The following is a 22206-nucleotide window of genomic DNA, read 5'->3' on the forward strand; positions in this document are numbered from 1 at the left end:
CAAATACAAGCCAGTGTGTTAGCACAGCCTACAGGGTTCTACGTGATTGGGTTCCCCTCATCCCAGACCATTTCACCTGTTACTACCACATCCAGCACTGTCCTATGTGGTTCTTTTGTGCCCTCTGTTCCCTGTGCCTGCAATGTTCTTTCTTCAGACACCTGAATGGCTTGCACCTTACTTCTTTCTTATCTCTGCTCAAATGCTGCCTCATCAGAGAGAACTTCCCTCACCTCCCTAATGAATGTCTCTATCCATCCCCCTAGCCTGACTTATTTTTCTTTTTAGTCCTTATTATTACCTGACATCTACATTACATATTTATTTCTTATTTGTCACATCCACCTCGCTTTCTCACACACACACACCCAAGACACCAGAATTTATGCCCCATAAGGGCAGAAACTTTGTCTGTCTTGTTCATCACTGTATCCCCAGCACATATAATAGTGCCTGGAATTTTCAAAACCAGGAAAATAATGGAAGTAGTAGTACTTCTGCCAAATTCATTGTGTAGGTAAGTCACCTGGAATGTTTCTAGAGGTTGAGGTGGGAAAAGTGGTGCGTGTGCTCCATACTGGAGCACGTTAGACTTAATGCAGGCTGAATTCCTTGGCACTGATGACCTAGAAAACATGCAAGCAAATGTCCATTACAGATGCAGGTACAGCAGCAGAAGGCTGGCTTGCCACCAGCCAAGTCAGAGTTCTGTTCCTTTTGACCTCCCCTCTTTTCCCTTTCTTCCCATCCTTTCCCCACTAAGTGTGTAACACCTGTTTATCGGATCATTCATTTGTTCACCAAATGATTGGGAAGAAACAAAAACTCCAAGTAAGTATTATCAGCATAGAAATTTATTTGAATTCAAAATAATATGGCTATATTTAGAATAATGTAATAATTATCTAAAGCAAATATCATCATTGGCTCTAAAACGGGTCTAAACATGTCATTCTTTTGAAGTCAAAAATAAGTGGTAAGAATGTACAAAGAAGCAAAAAATACAAAAACAGGTCTGCTGAATACTGGGAGTTGGAATAAGAGGGACATGCTACAAAACTGTAACTGAGTCCAAATTATAAAATGTGCAGTAACAAATTCTCTTGTTTCATCAACTCCCTGGAAAATAAGTCGGTAACCTCAGTAATGCAAGAATACCAGGACAAACTTCCTGAGGGACATAGGTAAATTCACTATACTTCCTTTCTCGAACTCCTCTCCTCACACCCATTTCTTTTCTTTCCTTTAAGATGGGTTTCACTCTGTTTACAAAATATTTGGTTTTATTTGTAAAGTGAAGCAAATAATAACCTGATTGAAGTATTTCTTCAACAATTTAGTGGAAGATGCTCAGGGATCAAACTTTTTGAAAAGGTCAACTCAGCTAGTTAACAGAGATCATCAGGCGCTTGCAGGAAAAAAAAATTTTTCAGATAATACATGTTTGCTGAACAGATGGGAAAAAAGCAGTTAAAAATGGATGGAAAATCCTAAGAATTACTGTGACCTAGACAATCAAAAGCAGACAGATGACCTTTGATTAAAACCATTTACTGGTAGAGTGAGCTAGAAGGAGGCTCCAAGACAGAGTTTAGTTCCCAACAGTGTCCACAGCCAAAAGGCACATTCAGAAGGTCTCCTCCTCTCGTAGAAACTGGAACACGGATGAGAAGTCTTTCTTTGAGTAACCCTTTGCACACATCATCCTGTAGATCTGATGGGCCAGACTGCCCAGAAGGATTGGGCTCTTTGTGCTGGTAGCAGAGTCTTGTGCCAATCCCAGATCCTAAATCAAACAAGGGCAGGAAGGAACACATTGAGATGGGTAGTAAAGGCTCACTTTGGCACTGTGGTTCCTAATGCTTTAGTTTCAAAGAAGAAAAAATGAAGTCTGAAAAAATAAGACACTTGTAAGCACTATGGCAAGTTATATTCTTTTAGAAGTGCTTTCATATATCTGCAAAACTGTTCCAGACAGCAAACTTGATTTCTAAGTGTCTCCCCCACTCCCCCACCCACCACACAACCTTTGTTTTATTTTGTTTTTGAATAGGCATTATTACACGGATCGGATTACACAGGGAAATCGTTTTTCAAATTTGTGAAAGTAAGATCGACATAAAATAAAAACATTTTCTTCAATGAAACAAGAGAAAAATTGCAAAATTGAAAACATTGTTTTAAACATCATTTCATCTAATAAATATTTAAAGTGTGCTGACAATGTGCCAGAAGCTATATACAATGAAGACCAAGACACCTGTAGCCCACCCAAACTCATAGCCTACTGAGGAAGAAAGACACTTAAACAAGCATGCATGTAATTTTTTTTTTTCTTTTTTGTGACCGCTAAGGGGACTGCAACCCTTGGCTTGGTGTCGTCTGCACCGCGCTCAGCCAGTGAGCGCACTGGCCATCCCTATATAGTATCCAAACCCGTGGTGGGAGCACCACTGCGCTCCCAGCGCCACACTCTCCTAAGTGAGCCACGGGGCCGGCCCAGCATGCATGTAATTTGACAGAGGTAGTCTCAAAGGAGCCAGGAAGGCACAGTCTGGGGTGCTGGGTGCAGGCCTTTCAGAGTAAGAGATGGCTAAGCACTGATATAAAAGATGAGCAGGTGTCAGAGAGGCAAAAGCATGGGGATGGTGGGCAAGAAAGAATGATTCTGGGAGAGGGGACAGAAAACATGAAGGTTTGTATGTGAGAGAGAAAAAGAGACAGAAATGAGTTCAGCACAGCTGAAGCAAAGAGAGGGGTGTGGGAAAGCAAAAGGGAGTCCGGCGAGGCAAGCAAAGGCCAAATCATCCAGGGCCTTGTAAGACAGGGTGCAGAGATGGACTTTAAACTAAAAGTAACTGGAAACTATTAGAGAAACTTAATAGGAGAAGTGACATATAGGTTTTTTTTTTTTTTACTAGAAAGCCCACATTTGCTATGTTGTGGAAAATGAATTGGAGAAGATCAGGATGAAAGGCAAGGTGACCAGCGAAGGGCTCTTGTGATATAACATAAGCAAGGCTCAGCCAAGGTACTGGCAGTTGGGGAGGAAGGAACTGAATGAATTCAAGCCATACTCAAGAAGCAGAATGGCTGCCGCTGTGGGGAATAAGACAGAATAAGCCAAGAACGGTATATTGGTGTACGTATTATTACTTTTGTAGTCAAGGGAAGAAAAAGTCTATTAATGGGAAATAAACCCTATGCAGAAAACTGAAAGTCTGTTGGTCTAAAACATATTTTCTACAGTTAAGATCACAGATTTTCTAAAGTTGAGATCACAAATGAGAGAAGGCCAACAATTTGCTTTTCAAATGACTTAATTTACACATAAATTCATATATACTGTAAAAGCAGGAAGATGTATTTGGAAATCTAGTATCATGGGAAAGATCCTCTCTTCTTTTATGATGTATATATGCAATGGTAGTGCATTATTAATAATCAGAAAATTCTTACTGCTCCCATTCTAAAGAATGGGTAAATTAACATAAATTTATGAAAATTTTACTTACCAGCTCATACTATAAATAAGCCTAAGCACAAAAGAAAAATCCTGGCTCATCCTTCCCATCCAAAAGGCCAGGAATTAAAATAAACAAGATAAGGTTTTTTATCTAAGTTTTTATTCTTTTCCAGTGAGAGAGTGAATCACTATTCTTGTAATTTTGCCTTTTAGGATAGGTATATGCTTTGTCCAAAGAAGAGAGAGAGAGAGAGAGAGATTAGACCATTAACATTTTTTCCCTTTCTCTTAGTTAGTTTCTGCATGTACCATACCTTAGCCATGAGCGTTGTTCCAAATCCACCCTGATAATTATTAGCCGAGGGAACTCCATCCATCACCCCAGGTACAGGATTATAAGTGTCACTTGACCAACATCGTCCTGAGCTCATATTTAGAATTTTAGCCAATAGTTTTGGGTCAAGCCCTAACCTGTCAAAGGCCAAAGAAAAGAAGCGTTAACATCAAAATGTAAAAGTCATGCATGACTTATTTACATATGAGGATGCTCCATCTCTCTCCGTTTATCATTCCATTTATTATGTCTTCTAAAATCAAAGCAGATGGATATGGGAATGAGGAATTCAATCCTGAATTACAGAGTATTAAAATCTACTGATTAAACAAAATCACTTCTGAGCCAGGACATTTTGCATTTAGAGAAAACCTTCTGTACTATCCTACTATTAAGAAGAAATAATACAAAATCGCATAAAAGCATTGTCAGTTTATCACACACATGGGTTTTCTAGTCTTTTGGACATTACTGCATTTATGTGTCACACAAGAACCTTAAACAAATATGATAATCTAAATTCTACATTCTTTACTCACAAATGATATATTTCAGAAAGAAATACTGACATATAAATGATGCATCATGGGAGTCTGTGTGGATACATTTATATGTATGTTTATTCCTTTAGCTTTTATGAGAATAAATGCACGAGATGAGCCACGAGCAAAAAATAAGCTTACGAGAAGTTATCGTTATAAAAGACATTTCTTGCTGCAAACTTTTCCTTATTTATTAAATCTTCATTAGACAAGCTTGCTTATGAAGCAAGTCTGTGCCGAGTTGTGACATATGCTATCTACTCAGAGACATGCATTATAGTTCTGGGTCAACTGCTGATAAGGTTACTGATCCTGATAAAACAAAGGTTGCCCAAGCGGAAACATCATTTGTTCTATCACTGGGCCAATGGCATAAACGGCTGTTCAGCATGGAACCTAGGAAAAAATAGAATCAAAATGCTCTATTACTTTGATTCTAAGGTCCTAATGCAGTTTGGGAAGCACAGTTTTGCTAAGTATCACTGAATCTAGTTTCAAATAAAACTTTACACCCAGTAATTTATTGCTTTCCTTCACACAAAGAGCCTTTATAAAACAATTGTCATAAAAGCTTTCTGCTTTTTCTTAAAAACAACCTCTTCCAGAAAATAAAAATAGATTGAAAAGAGACATGTAAATGTTAAACAAATTGTGCATTTTGGCACTGTTAATTTCTTGTTTACTTCGTGTGTTCAAAATATATGTCTGTTTATTTCAAAATCTGAATATCATAACCAGTAAAACATTTTTCTGATGCTAGAGCAGGGTGATAGGGCTAACAGCCAAGGATATGTGTAGAATTACCACGTAACACAACTGTTCTCTAATCAGGCTTTAAAGGGGTTAGATGAGGTTCACGAAATGCTATGTGGCATGCCACGTATCTGAATTCATATAGTGGCTCCTGTTACAATGATGGGTTTTTACTGAGGATTATAGCAAATACCAGAAGATTCAATCTAAATCAGCTATCATACATTCTGTTCAACTGCAGATTGCCAGAGAGAAACTCAACAGTTTCATTCATTCTTTTATAAAGATCCAAGTTTGTTGTATGTGTAGTCTGCTACTGATGATTTCTTTCCCCTTTAAATAAAACCAGGCTATCAGTATGCTGTTGTGGCACCTGACTTAAGAAAAGATAAAGCCAATGTGTTTAGGGAATGACTGTGAAAAGTAAAATCACAAATTAACAACTAGTTAATTTGCTGTAACTGCAAATACGTTCTCTAAGCACAAATGTTCAAGAATGTATATATCTCTAATGTGCTCAATACAGGGGGGAATATTTTTAAAAACTACAAAACACTGCTTTTCCTCTACATTTGAAATGTAATTTAGGGGCTTCCTAATTTAGCTTTTCTTTTAAGAGGGTTCATCACATTGAAAGCAGAGTTACTCCCCTCTTCATAATCTACCAGGTTATACTCAGCAGTACCTCACAAGAGTCTTCCCTGCAAAGGCAATTCACATTCTGTAATACTCACCAAAATGGTAAGCAAAGCTTACTACCCCAACTTTGTAAAACCCTACATTTTTCTTGAATGTTTAAAGAAAACTACTGGCACTGATTTATGGAAACCCTTTTTGGTGAACATATTACTATTAAGAAGCATCCTGAGGAGCACACACAAAACGTCGGGTGGCAGTTGTACCCAGCTCACTCTTCAAATCTGATGTTTCCCCACCTTGCTGATTCCCTTCAGGAGATGGCTACTCCCTCCCTGCTTTTCCTCCCCACACCCCAGCAGCAAAGTGCATCATTAAAAAGAGCAAGTTAGAAGTGTTTTGCATTTTATCTTTCTGAGAATTCTTTCCCTGGCACATACATAACTGACAGTTAAAATTAGACATGATATTAAAATCAGTTACTGAAGTCCTCTGTCTTCCACTGCGCCCAAGGCTTGTAATGGTCTGCAACTAGCTAGAATACACAGTAATTGTCATTCAGAGAGTCTATCCTAGAACGTCATGCTTCACTGGAGAAGACTGAGTTTCCATTTGAAATCAACAAATTAATCCAAGACAGGTATCTGAAAGGGCAAGTTTAATAGGAAGCAGCTACTGGGCTCTCAACCATGATAAAATGTTATTGCTGTTTCCCTGTAAATTGGCTGGGAACATATGATACTTTCTGCATAAGAGCCCCATTGCTGTGCAGGAGATATACAGCTCAAGCCATCAAAAGGATGACAGTCTGTCAGTCCCCATAATAACTTGCCACTGGATGTGGTTCGAGAGTGCACGCGTGCATGCATGTGGCTTTACAATTGCTGGAATGTTCTCTGATATAAACAGAGAATAAATTCATTGGTCTGACTGCATATATAATACAACGAAAATAAAAGTCACAGTGTCAAATCTACTTACCTTTAAAATACAAGAATTTTAAATGAACTTTTGGGAGAAGTAAAAATGATGCATAAACTGTAAAAAAAATTAAAGAGAATCCAAACATTCGCCTTCACTATCACCAAAGCTTTAAGGGCCAAAAAAGTTTGTTCACTTTGTATTCTCTATCTATACCGTCTGATTTTATGTAAGAACAAAACAAATTATGTCACTAAACTGCAATGTTTGTATCACAGGAACATACCTGAAAATGAAACACCTAAGACCACAGTCAATTTTAATCACTCACTCACCAATGTTTTGTCAGACTCTGCTGTGTGCAGGTGCTATGCAGAGCCAGGGAAACAATAATAAAGAAGCTAAGAGGAGACACCTCCACCCAGACAACTTTGACCAGAGGCAGGAGAAGCGCCATATCCTATCCACTCACTCTGCACGCTCACTGCCCCCCCTCATTTGACAAGACTTCACTGAGTGCCTACTATATGCCAGGAGTGCTCTTAAGATAAAGCAACGAGTAGACAAAGCCATTCCCCTTCATGGAACTTACATTCTAGATCAGAAGACAGGTATTAAACAAACAAATAAATATACAGTGGCAGCAAGTGAGAAGTGTTATGAAGAAAAAACATTAAGGTACAATTCAATTCAAATACTAACCACATCTCACGACAACCACAAATATCAATAACTACCACATACTGAGTATCTACTATGTGCCAGGAACTGTTTTAAAAGATTTACATGGATAAACTCATTTAATCTTCACAACAATTTGGTGGATAGATACTATTATTTTTGTCATTTTAGAAATGATAAAAACTTAAGGCTGTGGTACAGTTGAGCTGCAGACCTAGATGGACACCCAAACTCTAACCACCATGAATCTCAGTAGGTCATGCGGGTGGTGAACTTAACAGTTAACCAGCCAATATGACGGCATTTTATCAGTTTATTAAGAAATCTGGTCAAACTTTTATTATAAACCTTTTGCCATTTGTTATGATTATTAGGGTATACAACTAACAGGCTTCAGTCATCACGTAAATGAAAAGGCAACATCTTTTAAGGGCAGTAAACAAGGAACTAAAACTATGCTTGTGGGAAAGTTCTCATCTTGAACAGCCTTTCAGAAGTTTAACTGTTTTAAGCATCTTTTGGTGCAAGACAATATGGTGACTGCTGGAGGGGCCTGGGCCTTGGTTGGAATGCAAATAACTTGTTATACCACCAATATTTAAAACAACAACAACAACAAAACAATTTCCAATGAAGCAAAAATAAAAAACGAAACAACAAAATTCACAGTATCAATGTTGTTTCTATGGGATACACAGGAACAAAACATCTCTAATACAAATAGGGCACTTTCAGGGCCATAAAATTATGTTTCTGAGTCCTAACTAGGACCCAATTAGAAAGTAAAAAGGTCTATTAAAAAACAATCTCAAAACATATTGTATACCAATATTTTTCACTCTTTACTTTTTTTTACAACATTTTAAAATTTCACAAATCACCATAAAGACTAACTGTAAAAGAGCACAGGGTCAATAAGAACTTTAAAATGTAAGATTTTATTCTCCTATTTAAAAAAAAGTGGGAACAGTATTCCAGAAAAAACACTAACATGAGAATTAAATTAATCAGAAATAATCACTTCATAGGACTAGGTGAGTCAATTTGTAAATGTTGACATCTAAAAAAATTTCACTTCAGAGTAAACAGAATATAGTTGCGGCTGAACCTCTTTGATGCTATACTACTTTGTGGGAATTTACTACTTGGGAATTTATGCCTATTCATAGGACTAGGTGAGTCAATTTGTAAATGTTGACATCTAAAAAAATTTCACTTCAGAGTGAACAGAATATAGTTGCGGCTGAACCTCTTTGATGCTATACTACTTTGTGGGAATTTACTACTTGGGAATTTATGCCTGCTGATTCCAATTTTCTCTTTCACCTTGCAAAGCTCAATAAATTGTGGCCACTCTCTACACTCTATTAGAGAACAATCCTGTCATTTTAAACCATGTCTGTAAACCTCAGAGATAAGACAATAGCAGAAGCACTCATTTTAGGGCTTTCAAACCGCTGAGAATCTTTCTAAGATAAAGTGATAAAATCCTAATGTTATGAAAATAAACAATTCATTAATACAATCTGAAACAATAGAAACTTATACATTATTTTAACAGTTACATAAAACTAGTGAGTTTCTGCCTCACATTCAGACTTTTAAAATATATTTTATAATACATATATCAGTATATATGTAGAGTTTTAGAAAAATTAAACATTTAAAAGTTTCAGACTTCTAAATATTGTTTTTATTGTAATAGATCCAGGCCAAAAATAAGAGAAACTCTATTTATTGCTTCTGCTTTTGAAGTTTCTATTTGGAATTTTATCACTTTTCATTTTCTCTTTCAAAACAAACTCACTATAAGTAGTCAGTGGTTTTCAGTTCATTATGTACCTTTTATCTGATTGGTTTTCCTACTATTCTTTATTAGCTGGTGTTCAAAGTAGAACTTCCACAAACGCTCTATACAAAGCTTCATTTTAGAAGGGCAAATGATCATCTAATAAGAGTTTTGACAGGAAAATTATTCAAGGAATACCAAAGGATGCATCACTATGACCAACGAACTTTCTGATACAGTGATGCTCAGGGTAAGGACTATAGAACAAACTGATAGATAGGGGAAAATTTTAGTATAGCATAATCTAGGTTCACGTAGGCTTTTTCTTTTTATGACATATTCATTTATATCTAGAAAAATAAAAATAAAATCCTAAAGATGAATATGCATACTAATCTTCTTGTCAACACCAATTGATTCTGGATGCAATTTGCATTCTAGAAATTTACATTTTCTTCTTTCATGAAATTAGTCTAGAGAATGGAAATGAAAACAAGTTACTGCTACCAGTATTTCAATTATGATAAATGAAAAAATGATCCAAAACTAAAACTGACCTAAAACTGGCCACAATACAGCTCCCTATATACTACCAAGTTTACTAAGGCTTTATACAGATATGCCTTACCATCTTATAGACATTCAGTTTTAAAATGTAAATGGTACAGGATATTGATAAACCAATTAGCACTGATGCAAAGCAAATTCCTCTTTTATCTCAATTACAACATGACAACTTAATAGGTCAAGATAGTTTAACATCTGAGACAAGGGCAATTCAATAAAACAACAGCATCTTGATATGGTAATTAAGAGGAAATGTGAACCCATTACCATGTTTTAAAAAATATCTCAGGCACTTTGGCTCCTTCTATTGCTTTTATCAAAAGCTGTGATGTGAAACACTACCTATCCGTTTTGTGATATATTTGGTAAGCAGTTTGGGGGAATGTGAAAAAAAAATCTAAATAAAGCATCTTTCTCGGTAAGCATTTTCTAAAGAAATGTATATTTATTATTTTCATGAAATATAAAACATTCAAAATATGAATTAGGTGTTTAATCTTATGTAGCATTTGTAACCCAAAAGACTAAAGGCTAAAATTAAGACATTAACCTTAAGCATTCCTTTGTTTTTGTTTTGGGGGTTATTTTTGGCGGGTGGGGGTTGGAGGTGGGTGGCTGGCCAGTACAGGGATCTGAACCCTAGACCTTGGTGTCATAACACCGTGCTCTAATTGACTGAGCTAACTGGCCAGCCCTAACTTTAAGCATTCTATAGGATGACCACCCACAGGAAAAACAGAACTCGTGAATCACTTCAAGCAAAATATGAATGCCATTTTATTTTAATAGAAAAAGGTATACTAATGCAAAGTACCTCAACCACAGGCAAGTTAAAATGAAAGAGTTACACGTATATAAACTGCAGCTTTATGAACGCTATACAGTTTATCCTGAGAACGAACCACTAAGTACCCTTTTAGTGCAGATTTTAGGAACTATATTTGAAATAGGTACATTAAACTAGACACATGGTATCATAACACTTGAATTCACTATACATTAAAATCGTGTTTTATACAAATTTGTCCTGACATTGCCAAAGTATGTTTAAATTTTATAGTAAAAGTGTTTCTTGCATTTCAACATAATAGAAAAAATGGGCTCCCATATAAAAAGGATAATATAACTTCAAATGCATAGCACAATACATTTTATAGCTACGGTATAAGAGTATTCATGCTCTCCAGGGTCCTACTGCTCGTCCAATAAGAAAAGTCTATTAAATTTCAATCATGAAGTGCTTTCAAAATGTTCCTGGATCAACTCGCTTCTCTCTCATGAACACCATTTTTTTTAACATCAGAAAATCAAATAGGAAAGCCCGTAAAAATTGTTAGGATGTGAAAATGTACTATTCAACAAACCTGATTCCAAGATTCATAGCTTCAGCAGTTCCAATCATACTAACAGCTAACAGCATGTTGTTGCAGATCTTTGCAGCCTGAAAATAATTTAAATTGAGTACATATTAAATGTCTTTATTTTCAAGTTATAACTAACAGGAAGTTCTTCTTTGCCCAATTCCATAGGTTTCTTTCTAAAAGAAATATGAGGAGTCTTCACAAAGTTCATGGAAAAAAGGCCCATAGTATCTTTCAATTCCACTTTTTCCATGAACTTTTTGAAGTACCCCTGTAGCACTCAACTGTTGATTCTCTCAAGTGGGGAAGGGAACACAGTGCAGCATGCCTCCCTCTGAGCCAAACACGCTATCCCAGGGCAGACTTGGGTTCTCTTCCACTAGGTAATAAACCCACAGTGGTGACTGCACTCCTACTGTGGGCTCAGCTCTACAGGGAATAATGATCTACGTAACATGACTGCTCTTTAAGGAAGGGGGCTTACATTCTAATTGGGAAATGGGAGTAATACACAACATAAAAAGGCAACAAACAGACAAAAACAAGTTAGCAGTATATTATATGGTACAGGCTACAGAGACCATAGGAGTTCAGAGAAACAAGATCACTGAAGGCAAGAACAGAGAGGAAGTAGAACCTGAAACGATCTCTCAGGCCAAGGCAAGATTTAAACAGGTAAGAAAGAGAAAGGAGGATATTAGGGAAAAAGGTAAATTTTAAAAAAAATATAAAAATAAATAAAATAAAAAAATAAAAATAAAAATAACAAAGATGAGTGACAAAAAAAAAATAATAATAAAGTTCTGATGTCAAATTTGGAAATTGGGATTTGAAACCAGGGGAAAACTACATTACTGTTATTTATGACCTTTCCAAAACATTATGTTCAGATTTCTGTGACTGGTGCTAATAAAAGGGATGTCAACCGTGAAAAAAATAAATAAATAAAAAAATTAAAAAGGGATTAAATATAAGTGCACAGATGCTCCTGGAAACAGTAAGAAAATTGACTCATGTGCATACATTCTAAGGAATGGCGAAAAACTCGTTAAGACTGAGTCAAGAGCTACTTAAGAGCTACGTGGCATTGATGGTGATGGTATCTTCAGAGAGTCTTTACATGAACTACTAAAATCATGATTTAACCCCAACCAGGGTTTTTTTTAAGACTACTAGTGAAGGGCTTCTGTACCCAACCCAGCTACTCAGGTGTTTGTGGGAGACTCTTGTCAGACATTACTACTTCCTAGGCAGAATGCTTGGAAAAGCTCTCTGAAAATATGCTGGTGGAACTTGACATTTGCAGGCTTTTTCCTTTCTCAGTTGCTTGGGACTAGTGCAGATGTGGACATTCATCACCTAGTCTCCTTAGATCCTGAAGTATATAAGAATTTCTTGTTTCTCAAGAGCTATGAAGATGACATGTTAGACCTTGGGCTGAACTTCACTGTGGTGAATAATGACCTGGGAGAGGCACAGGTAGTTGAACTGAAATTTGGTGGAAAAGATATCCCTGTCACCAGTGCCAACTGATTGTGTATATCCACCTCATAGCCACCTACAGACTGAACAAGCAGATCTGCCAGCACTGCCTGACTTTCAGTCAGTGCCTGGCCAGCACTGTCAGCCTTGAAGCCTCTGAATATTTGATTGGCAAGACATTCAGGTATTAATTTCTGGTGCACAAGTTCCCACAATTCTAGAGGACCTAAAATCCTTTACAAACTATTCAGTAGGCTATTCTCCTAATCATCCTGTCATTAAAATCTTCTGGAAAGCTGCAGGTTTTGCTGATGAAGAAAAATGCAAATTTCCCAAGTTTGTAACAAGCTGCTCTCGGCTCCTCTCTTGGGGGTTAAGGAATTGTACCCTGTATTTTGCATTAACAGAGGCTTGACCTCGAGCAGCTCCCCACAGCTGGCACCTGCATGAACCTGCTGTAGCTCCCTGAATTTTATGATGAGACACCTGTGCGAGGTAAACTGGTATGTGCTATTGGATGTGCTCTGGCTTTGAGCTCAGCTGAGCTGAAACTGATGTTGAATCTGATCCTCTCCAGAGGACTCAGTGCCTCCTTCATCAGCAGCACCTCCTCCACACCTGCGAGGAACCGTGAGGATGCACAGGCTGGACACCCACGGCTCTCCTACACTCCTCCTTCTTTTGGGCCTTCCTTCATTTTTCAAATGATTTTTACTATGATGTGTCACTTATTTAGATGGACACTGCCTTTCAAATAACTTAAAATACAAATGTTATGAACCACGTGGCTAATTTAGTAATTTTGCCAAGAATAGCACAGTTTTTAGATTAGCAACAACTTGGTGAAATTAACGAAAGATGGAGCTTTGGCTTTGCTGATCAAACTGGAGTTCCTTCCTGAGTTGGTGTCACCTGTTTAATGGGTTCAGACTGGGCTGCACAGTCTGCAGAGATACAGGGTCTGAGAGATTGAGACACTTACTTTCAGGGGGCCCGCTGCTTCTCCTGTGCCTGAACTGTTTAAAAGTCTAATTGTTAAAACTAACAATTCGGGCCGGCCCGGTGGCGCACTGGAGAGTGTGCTGCTTGGGAGTGTGGCGGCGCTCCTGCCGAGGGTTCGGATCCCATGTGGAGACCGGTTCCCGCTCACTGGCTGAGCGCGGTGCGGGCGCAACACCAAGGGTTGTGATCCCATTGCCGGTCAGTAAAAAAGACAAAAAGGAAAAAAAAAAACCTAACAATTCTTTTCCTGCTGCCATTTCCCAAAGTGGTTAGGTGTGGAAAACAGATAATGATGGTAATATCTTATTTGTGCTTTTTAAACCCTTTCCCTCCACATGGGTCAAGTATGCTTATTTTCAGTATACCAGGGACCTCCATCATGAGGGTCTGCGTATCACTATGTGTGGATGTGAGGTGGGGACTTCATCTGTTGTTCTGTTTCTGTCTCTGCTTTGAGCCTGGAGAGCTTTCGGGAGAGGTAGAGAGCAAGGGTCTGCCCAGCTCCTACGGCATATATGTTGCCTTCAATACATGATGACTTGGGGGAGAACAGACACTGTAGCAGCTATTAAAGTCATCTGAACCAAAGTGGCAGGCCGTGTCTTTGTCTCTGATGCCTGCCATGGCTGAGTCTTTCCATGATCCACTCGCCCTCCTCTCCCCTGGGCTGTACCAGTCTTCCTGGATATTTTGGGGTAACTCGCCATGCTTTGGCACCCTCTGCTTAGTGGTGCTGCTTTGATACAAAGATGAGTTCAGTCCCTGATGCATGTCCAGGGAGGAAAAGCGTTTGGTGATTCTCATAATAAGGCACTTTATCATTTACCAGGTCCTGACTAGTTGCTGGGTGTTTTGACTCTCTAAAAACAAAGATTTTCAAAGTGTCAGCTATGGAAGCAGAGTGATCCTTTGCTGATGCTGGGGAAGAAGGAATCTAAATCCTTATTCATTCTTCTATGGCTAGTATTTTACTGTCACTAGAGGCTCTGTGGGCTGTCATCGTTAACTGACCATAATTCGCATTATACTTTTAAATGTGGGAGACTGAGTGACATTTTTAAGACAATGACCATTATCAAAACAAAAGGTATAATCTCTTAATTTGAATAATAAATTGTTTAAATGCTTAAAAAAAGAAAAGAGCGATGAAAGTTAGGTGGAGAGTTAAAATTTGACATGGTAGGAAATAGGAATCTATTTAAAGTTTCTAAATGGGGAAATAGTATGATGAAACAAGTAACCTGATGGAGTTGGTTTTGGTTATCGTGTTGAGCAGAGTGGTAATTCGGCAACCAGAGACCCATTAGACCCTCTGAGCAGTAAAGTAGGTGTGAGATAATGAAAGAAAGACTGGACCAGGTAATGTGTGGAATGGACAAGATGGTCAACAATTACAGTCACTGAAGCCAAAATAAACAGAGCTTGGAGACTGACTGGACAAGAGTACAGAGACAAGAAGTATATCTAAGATAATACCAAAGTCTTGAATGAGATAAAGAGGGTCCTAGCAAGCAGGACAAAAGCTTTAAAAGGAGAGTGAGCATGTGTTGGGAGACGGAGGCAACTGGTTTTGACTTCAGAGTTTAATACTGTCAATCACCTCCTATTTCTCACATTTCTAAATAAAAATTATTTACTTTTCAAGAAAAAGATTAAACTGCACAGGTGACTTCTACCTGATTATACTACAAATAGAGCCATAGCAAGTAATTACAAAATTAAATGGAGGATAATAGCAATTCAAACAACATAAGCACTTCAAATAGAAGCAGTTTTAAAGATGATTCCAGTAGTAACTGGAATGACATGTCAAGATCCTAATGATGGAACTTTTGATATCCTTTTTTAATAAGTAAACTTGCTTAAGCTCACCAGGAATTATAGAAAACTAATTTATTCCAAATTAATTAAAGAAAACCTGAACAAAGAATCCATAGATTGGACAGAGTAGAGAGGAATAAGAATGTGGTCAGGAAAGAGAAAGGAACATTAGTCCATTTTACATCACTGAGTCAAGGTCATTCATGTGAAAATGTTACCTGCCCAGTTCCAACAGGTCCACAATACACCACATTGGAGCCCATGCACCCCAGCAACTCCTGGGCAGCAGCAAACTCATCTTCAACTCCTCCCACCATAAACGTGAGGTTCCCAGACCGAGCAGCTCCTACACCTGAATCATTTGGGGGTAAACAGATAGAGGCAAAGGATACATTTCTTAAAATTTTTAAATAGTAAAATTAGAAAAAATTCCAAAACCAAATGAAAACATCTTGTCTCCAAACTGTATTTATGCCAGGCATGTGTAGGATACTCTAAATTTCTATAGGAATTGTAGAAATTACTTCAGTAACCAAATATTATACATGTGAATCACAAACCAGAAGGAACATACGAATTCAGTCATCCTCATATCTTCTATTTTTCTTAAACATTTTTGTGTAAGCATAGCATGATAGACATGGGAATTTGAAATATGAATTTTATTATTCCCATGCTTTTATTCTTCTCCTAAGAAACCTATTCAGTAATAGAAAGTATACAAAAAAGTTTTAACGGGACCCTGACCAGCACAGGAACAGCCAGAGGGGTTTGCTACCCAAGTTGAATTTTGGGTCTCTCGCTCACTCAGTCTCTGAATACTATCTACAGATGACATCTACAAAGAGAGAGACCTGGCTCTTTTGCCCATAAACAAGTAGGTATTTCAAATGGTAAGATTCAGTTTAAGGTCTAAACTGTTCTTTATTTAAACTGATTATTCTGATGTGCACTTTCCAGAATTATTTTTCCTTTTTTTTTTTTTTTTGTCTTTTTTCGTGGCCAGCAACGGATCGCAACCCTCAGTGTCGCGCCCGGACCGGACCGGGACCGGCAACGGGATCGCAACCCTCGGTGTTGCTCCCGCACCTTGCTCAGCCAGTGAGTGGCCGGTCTGTATGTGGGATCCGACCCCTCGGCGGGAGCGCCACCGCACTTCCCAAGTGGCGCACTGTAGCAGTGCGCCACCGGGCTGGCCCCAAATTATTTTTCTTTTCCCTCCTGCTATCTACCTTTTGGGAAACTCATTCCTAGTAATGTGAGCAGGAAGAAGAAATAAACTTTAACAGTAGTTTGGCTACTTCTTAGTAGCTTTTAACAAAGGCTTAATGAATGTTCATTGATTGAAATGATTGGAGAAACAACTTCTAATTTAGCATAGAAAATATGGCCTAGACTTGTCCTGAAAAGGGGGAGAAACTTGATTCATCTAAATTTTTATTAGCTATAAAATAAAAAACCAAGAGTATCATTACTGTTTGTAGTATTGACAGAAATCTTAATTCATAATTTTCAAGTTAGGTTTTGTTGTTCAAAACTGTGGAAAAGCTAATTAGTACAATTTTTGCCATTACAACTTTATTTACAGTATAGCTAGGAATAAAGCAACAGAAATTGTACTATGCATCAAAACTGGCCATTAGAATAGACAGCTGCAAGTAATGGCATGCTTTTGAATTTAATTTATTCAATGAAGTTTTTACACATTAAAAAAAAAAAAACCCAAGCAAAGAGACCCCTGTTTCATTCAAATTGTAAATATTCTGCTATTGCCAAATAAAGTAGCTTTCTATTTTATGGTTCATACTATTTTTAGCCAATTATTAAAAGCAAAAGAAGTCAGCAGCCAAACAATCTTGGAAGAGAGTGCCCACATGTTACAAAAGCCTAAGATGCTCATACATATGGTTAAATTCAGTTATTTCACAGTACCTTCAAACACACTTTGAAATAAGTTATGTACAAAAAACCAATTGTAAAAAATGCTCTCAATTAACCAATCAATGTTATTTGAACATTCTGATAATGTTAACGTTTAAGTGACTGTCATTTTTGTTAGTTTCTAATTTACTTCACTAAGATGGTGAACCATTAATGTTTTACAATTATTTTGCTCAATTTCTATAGCCATTTTTATTCAAACCATATAACCACCCTTTCTCCTAATCCTATTGATATGACCTAGAGAAATTAAGTAGACAATTTAAGTCAAAGCTTACAAACAAATCCAGCACTATCCATCACAGATCAATAGTTTTGTATCTAGATTACAGACTGCTAAGTAGCTTCAGAGAGTCATTTCTTACGAGAAAATTAATGCTGACAATGTTCTCAGCTGGTTAGTCTTTTGACAGGTGCACTTTCTCATTTGTTCAAACACATATTGTAAAAAGAAGAAATAAGTTATGTAAGAAAAGAAGACCTCAAAAGAAAGAATAGTTTCTCTTTTAATTCAGAGGTCCATGGTAGTTCCACTCTTTCCTCCTCTCAATGTTGTGGTGTAATTATTTCCAACTTTATCATAACCTACATCCCAATGTCAGGGTCTGGCTAAAATGGGTAATTCTAAAGTTTTGGCATTCCTTGGAACCAAATTCTATTTTCCAATACATACATATTCTTTTAACCATATAACACTATCAAGCCTAGTCCTACTGCAAAGGCAGAATTAAGAAATAAGTTTTCCTAAAGTAAATGTAACAATTTTGAACTTAGTAAAGAACATATTGAAAGCTGGAACTCTAAAGATGTATAAGACATCTTATGGATTTTAGAAGTCACTGTATAGACTTTTATGTCTATCAATAATAAACCATAAACTACAGTGACATGACATTTTAATTCAAGTCCATTTTCCAAAATAGGAAAACACGGAATACACTCAGGCAGCTGCTAGAGTACTGAAAGAAGTATTTGTTTTACCTTATATTTTAGTAATTATATATATAAAACCAAAATATACCCTTTGCTTAATTCTATTATAGCATTTATCACACCTTACTGAAATCTTTGATTTTCTTACCTGATTCCTCCACTTATGCTTCTACAAGGTCAGCACTGGGGTCTTAATTATGTCAGTATCCTCATTATTATAATGCATGATATATTCAATAGACAACTGTTTGATAAATAAATTAATGAGCATGGTAAAAAGAATAAAGAATCTGGAGATGTAATATCTGGTTTCTAGGATGTGCTACTTGCTGGCTGCATGATTACAGGGGCACTTCAAAAAGTTCATGGAAAGATTCGTATTATCTTTCAATTCCATTTTTCCATGAACTTTTTGAAGTACCCTTGTATAAGCAAATTATTTAACTTCTGAGTCTCAGTGTATAAAATGGGAAAATCATTAATAACTTCTGCATAGAAAGGCTATGGCATATGCTATAAAATTAAAATGCTGTTTAAATGCAAGGATTTACTACATTATAACTTGGGTTTGTGAAGTGGGCATTTACCTATTTGGTTATCTATGCCACTATCTTCTCTTGAATAATTTTAGCCTCTCTTGCCAAATACTAGCTGATTTGGGCTAAACTGATAAACAAGAAGCAGGGTGACCCAGGTTAAGAGGTACTAGAGTGGTCATAGCCAGTGATGTTATGATTACATCACTGTGAAGACCTCTTAAAAAATCTTTCAATGGCAACGAAGTGTATGGTGAAGAGACAAGAAATGTGCATTTGTTTTATCCATTCGACCCAATTAACTGGTTACCTACTAAGTATCAGGCCCTGTGGATAGCCCTGGGGTGAAGGATCAATCACGTAAGGCTCTGCTCCTAAGAAGTTACACCCTTGTGATCCGGCCACTTCCTCTTTGTCTATCACTACTGCCCTGGTGTGAGCCACCACCACCTCTCACCTGGACTACTGCAATAGCCTCCTACTTGACCTCCCTTTTGCTGTTACTTCCATAGTCTATTCACTATACTGCAGCTAGAGGAATTCCCCCAAAACATGAATCTAGTTCATCTGTTCATCTTTCTCCTCTACTCTCAACCCTCCAAAGGCTTCCCACTACTCTCAGTATAAAACCCAAAGTCTTACAAAGCCCTACGTTATGTGTCCCTTGGCTCCCTCTCTCATCTCATTTCATACCATTCATTCCATCACTGGTTGCTTTCCAGCCACCTTGGCCTCCTGCTTTTCCTGAAACAGGTCAAGCGTGTTCCCATCTCAAAGCCTTGTACTTGCTATCCCTTTTGCCTGGAATGTTCTTCCCCCAGATATCCATCACTTGTACACTTCACTTCATTCAGGTCTCTGCTCAAAATTCACCTGAGAGGCCTTCCCTGACCACCCAATCTGACAATCTAGAATAGCACCTCATCATTCTCTCTCCTTTTCCTGCTTTAATTTATTACCACCTGTTTAACACTTCTATTTGTTTCTGCTCTGTATTCCCAAAATGCACATGAGCTCCATGAGGGTAATGAATGTTGGCTCATTCACCCCATATCCACAAAATGTGGTACATAGAAGATGCTCAGTAAATAGACTATTGTCTAAAGTAAGAGAGAAAAGGAAGCAGTAAGGGAAGGAAGGTCAAGGAAACGGATGACTGCCATACTGTGTGGTAACTGCTCTCATGGAGATATGCACAAGATGCCAAGGATCACAGACAAAGCATTTCTGTCATTCCAGCAAGTCATTAAATGCTGCTCATCCTAAGTTTTTTCATCTATGAAATGAGGTGATTAGACAAAATTATCACTGAGTTACTTTTAAGCTTTTGAAACTCTATGACAATCTGGGGTTTTCAAGTTTACATACATCCACTTTCCCAAAACATACAAAACCAAGGCATGTTTCACTTTATACAAATAGTACGTAAATGGTTCCAAATACGAAAAGAGTTAGAAAATTAATTTTCTCATGCAACTATAAATTAATTATAAATTAAACCTAATAAGCTTTACTACTGTGAATGCCTGTAATGCTTTAACATTTTCCTGTGATAACGTCTCTAGTGTTTCTCTCCCGTGATCCTAGAATCAGAAAAACTGAACTCATTTATACAAACAAATGAAAAGGCAGACACCTAAACCTTTCAAAATGGCTAGCTGACAATACTGCTTTTAAAGTGATAGACATCTATCACCTCTCTTTGAATGTTGTTTCTATTTCAATTAGCCTTATAGAGAGGCATATTTAAATCTAATCAACATCTGTAAGTCAGCCCCTCTCTCTTAAAAAGAAAAAAGGTATCATAGGAAGCCTCCATTAGCTAAACCATCTTCCTTCTTTCTTTCCTTCTACTTCTACTTGTAGCTGATATCGAAAATTTGATCATTGGAGATCCATTTTTCACTAGTTCTCAATCCTGGGAATGAGGAAGAAATAGTCCTTTCCCTCAAGGGGTTTGAAATCTAGTGTTTGTGATGGTGGTGGGAGAGGGGTAAATGGAGGTGTGAGAAGGGATAAGGGAAACACGTATAGGTAATAAAAGACAGAGTTAGATGACTGCTACAGGAGAGGTATAAATATAGTTGTACAGAAGCTCAAAAAAGAAAAACATCATCAGCAAGCATCTATTCAGTGCCTTTAACAACTTGCTAGATCTTTGTGTTAGGTGCAAAGATTCAATGAGTAAGCATATTTTCTGAATTAAAAATCAGGACCTGTTTTCTGCTTAAAGAGAATATTTGAAAAATGACTAGTCCAGAAAGTCTAAAGTGTCAGGTCACAGTAGATATAAAACACAGTCTTTGCCTTCAAAAGGTCTAAAATAATAATTAGTGAAAAGAGATGTATACCCAGAAGAAAATGCCAAAAAGTAGCATCATATTGCAAGTGTCAGACGAATGATGGCAACTGCCACCAAATCCTGATTCCCTCTTTCCTTCCATTTTTCAACCTCCATCATTGAAAGAGTAACGAATTTTCAAAAACAGAAAGGTGAAAAAGAAAGCAAGAAATTGTTCTCAGAGAGAAATGATCTTGCTGTCAACTGTGAGTAGGCTTGTAAAAATTTTGACAATAATATAGTATTCTGAATCCATTTGCAAATCTGGTTCAGAACAGTTTAAACTAACATGAACTGAGACTCAACTAGGTATGTTTTATATACAGACACTGAGTTCTGCCTATTATCTAAACACACATTATACTCTACCTCTCTTCACAACCAATTTGAGTTTGCTTATCAGAATAAAACAATTACAAAACAGAAAATCAGGAATAAGGAAGAATAAGTTCAAGAGATCTATTATACAACACGATGACCACAGTTAACAACAGCGTACTATATTCCTGAAAATTGCTGAGTAGATTTTAAGTGTTCTCATCACAAAAAATAGTAAGTATGTAAGATAATATAAATATTAATTAGGGGCCGGCCCGGTGGCGCACTGCTACAGTGCGCCGCTTGGGAGCGCGGCGGCGCTCCCGCCAAGGGTTCGGATCCCACATACAGACCGGTTCCCGCTCACTGGCTGAGCGAGGTGTGGGCGCAACACCGAGGGTTGCGATCCCGTTGCCGGTCCCAGTCCGGTACGGGCGCGACACTGAGGGTTGCGATCCGTTGCCGGACACGAAAAAAAAAAAAAAAAAAGACAAAAAAAAAATATTAATTAGATTGATTTAGCATTCCACAATGTATACATATATCAAAACTTCATGTTGTACACGATAGATATATATAATTTTTATTTGTCAATTAAAAAAGTAATTTAAAAATAAAATAAATTTAAAGAAAAAGAAAAGAAAATCAGAATAAATACAAAAATATAACCATAAGATCCCACAATAAATTTCAAATATGAAACTGAGTAACTTAGAAGTCTTGTTAAACCCTAATAGAGGAATAAACCAGCCTCAAAAAAGTATATCAGGATACCTCAAAAA

General features: G+C 37.3%; 1 protein-coding gene across 1 annotated transcript in view; it reads right to left on the reverse strand.

Annotated features, from left to right (window-relative positions):
* Window positions 1-832: 832 nt before the first annotated feature.
* Window positions 833-22206, reverse strand: part of HIBADH (3-hydroxyisobutyrate dehydrogenase) — a 127077-nt gene continuing 105703 nt past the window's right edge. The window contains exons 5-8 of the mRNA XM_008574908.1: window positions 15574-15707; window positions 11054-11130; window positions 3781-3937; window positions 833-1786 (exon numbers count right to left, since the gene is read on the reverse strand). Of these exons, the coding sequence (XP_008573130.1) occupies window positions 1628-1786; window positions 3781-3937; window positions 11054-11130; window positions 15574-15707 (527 nt within the window). The 3' untranslated portion in view covers window positions 833-1627. The remainder of the gene's footprint in view (window positions 1787-3780; window positions 3938-11053; window positions 11131-15573; window positions 15708-22206) is intronic.

Source organism: Galeopterus variegatus, unplaced genomic scaffold (assembly GCF_000696425.1).
Source record: "Galeopterus variegatus unplaced genomic scaffold, G_variegatus-3.0.2 Scaffold1117, whole genome shotgun sequence".
NCBI lineage: Eukaryota > Metazoa > Chordata > Mammalia > Dermoptera > Cynocephalidae > Galeopterus > Galeopterus variegatus.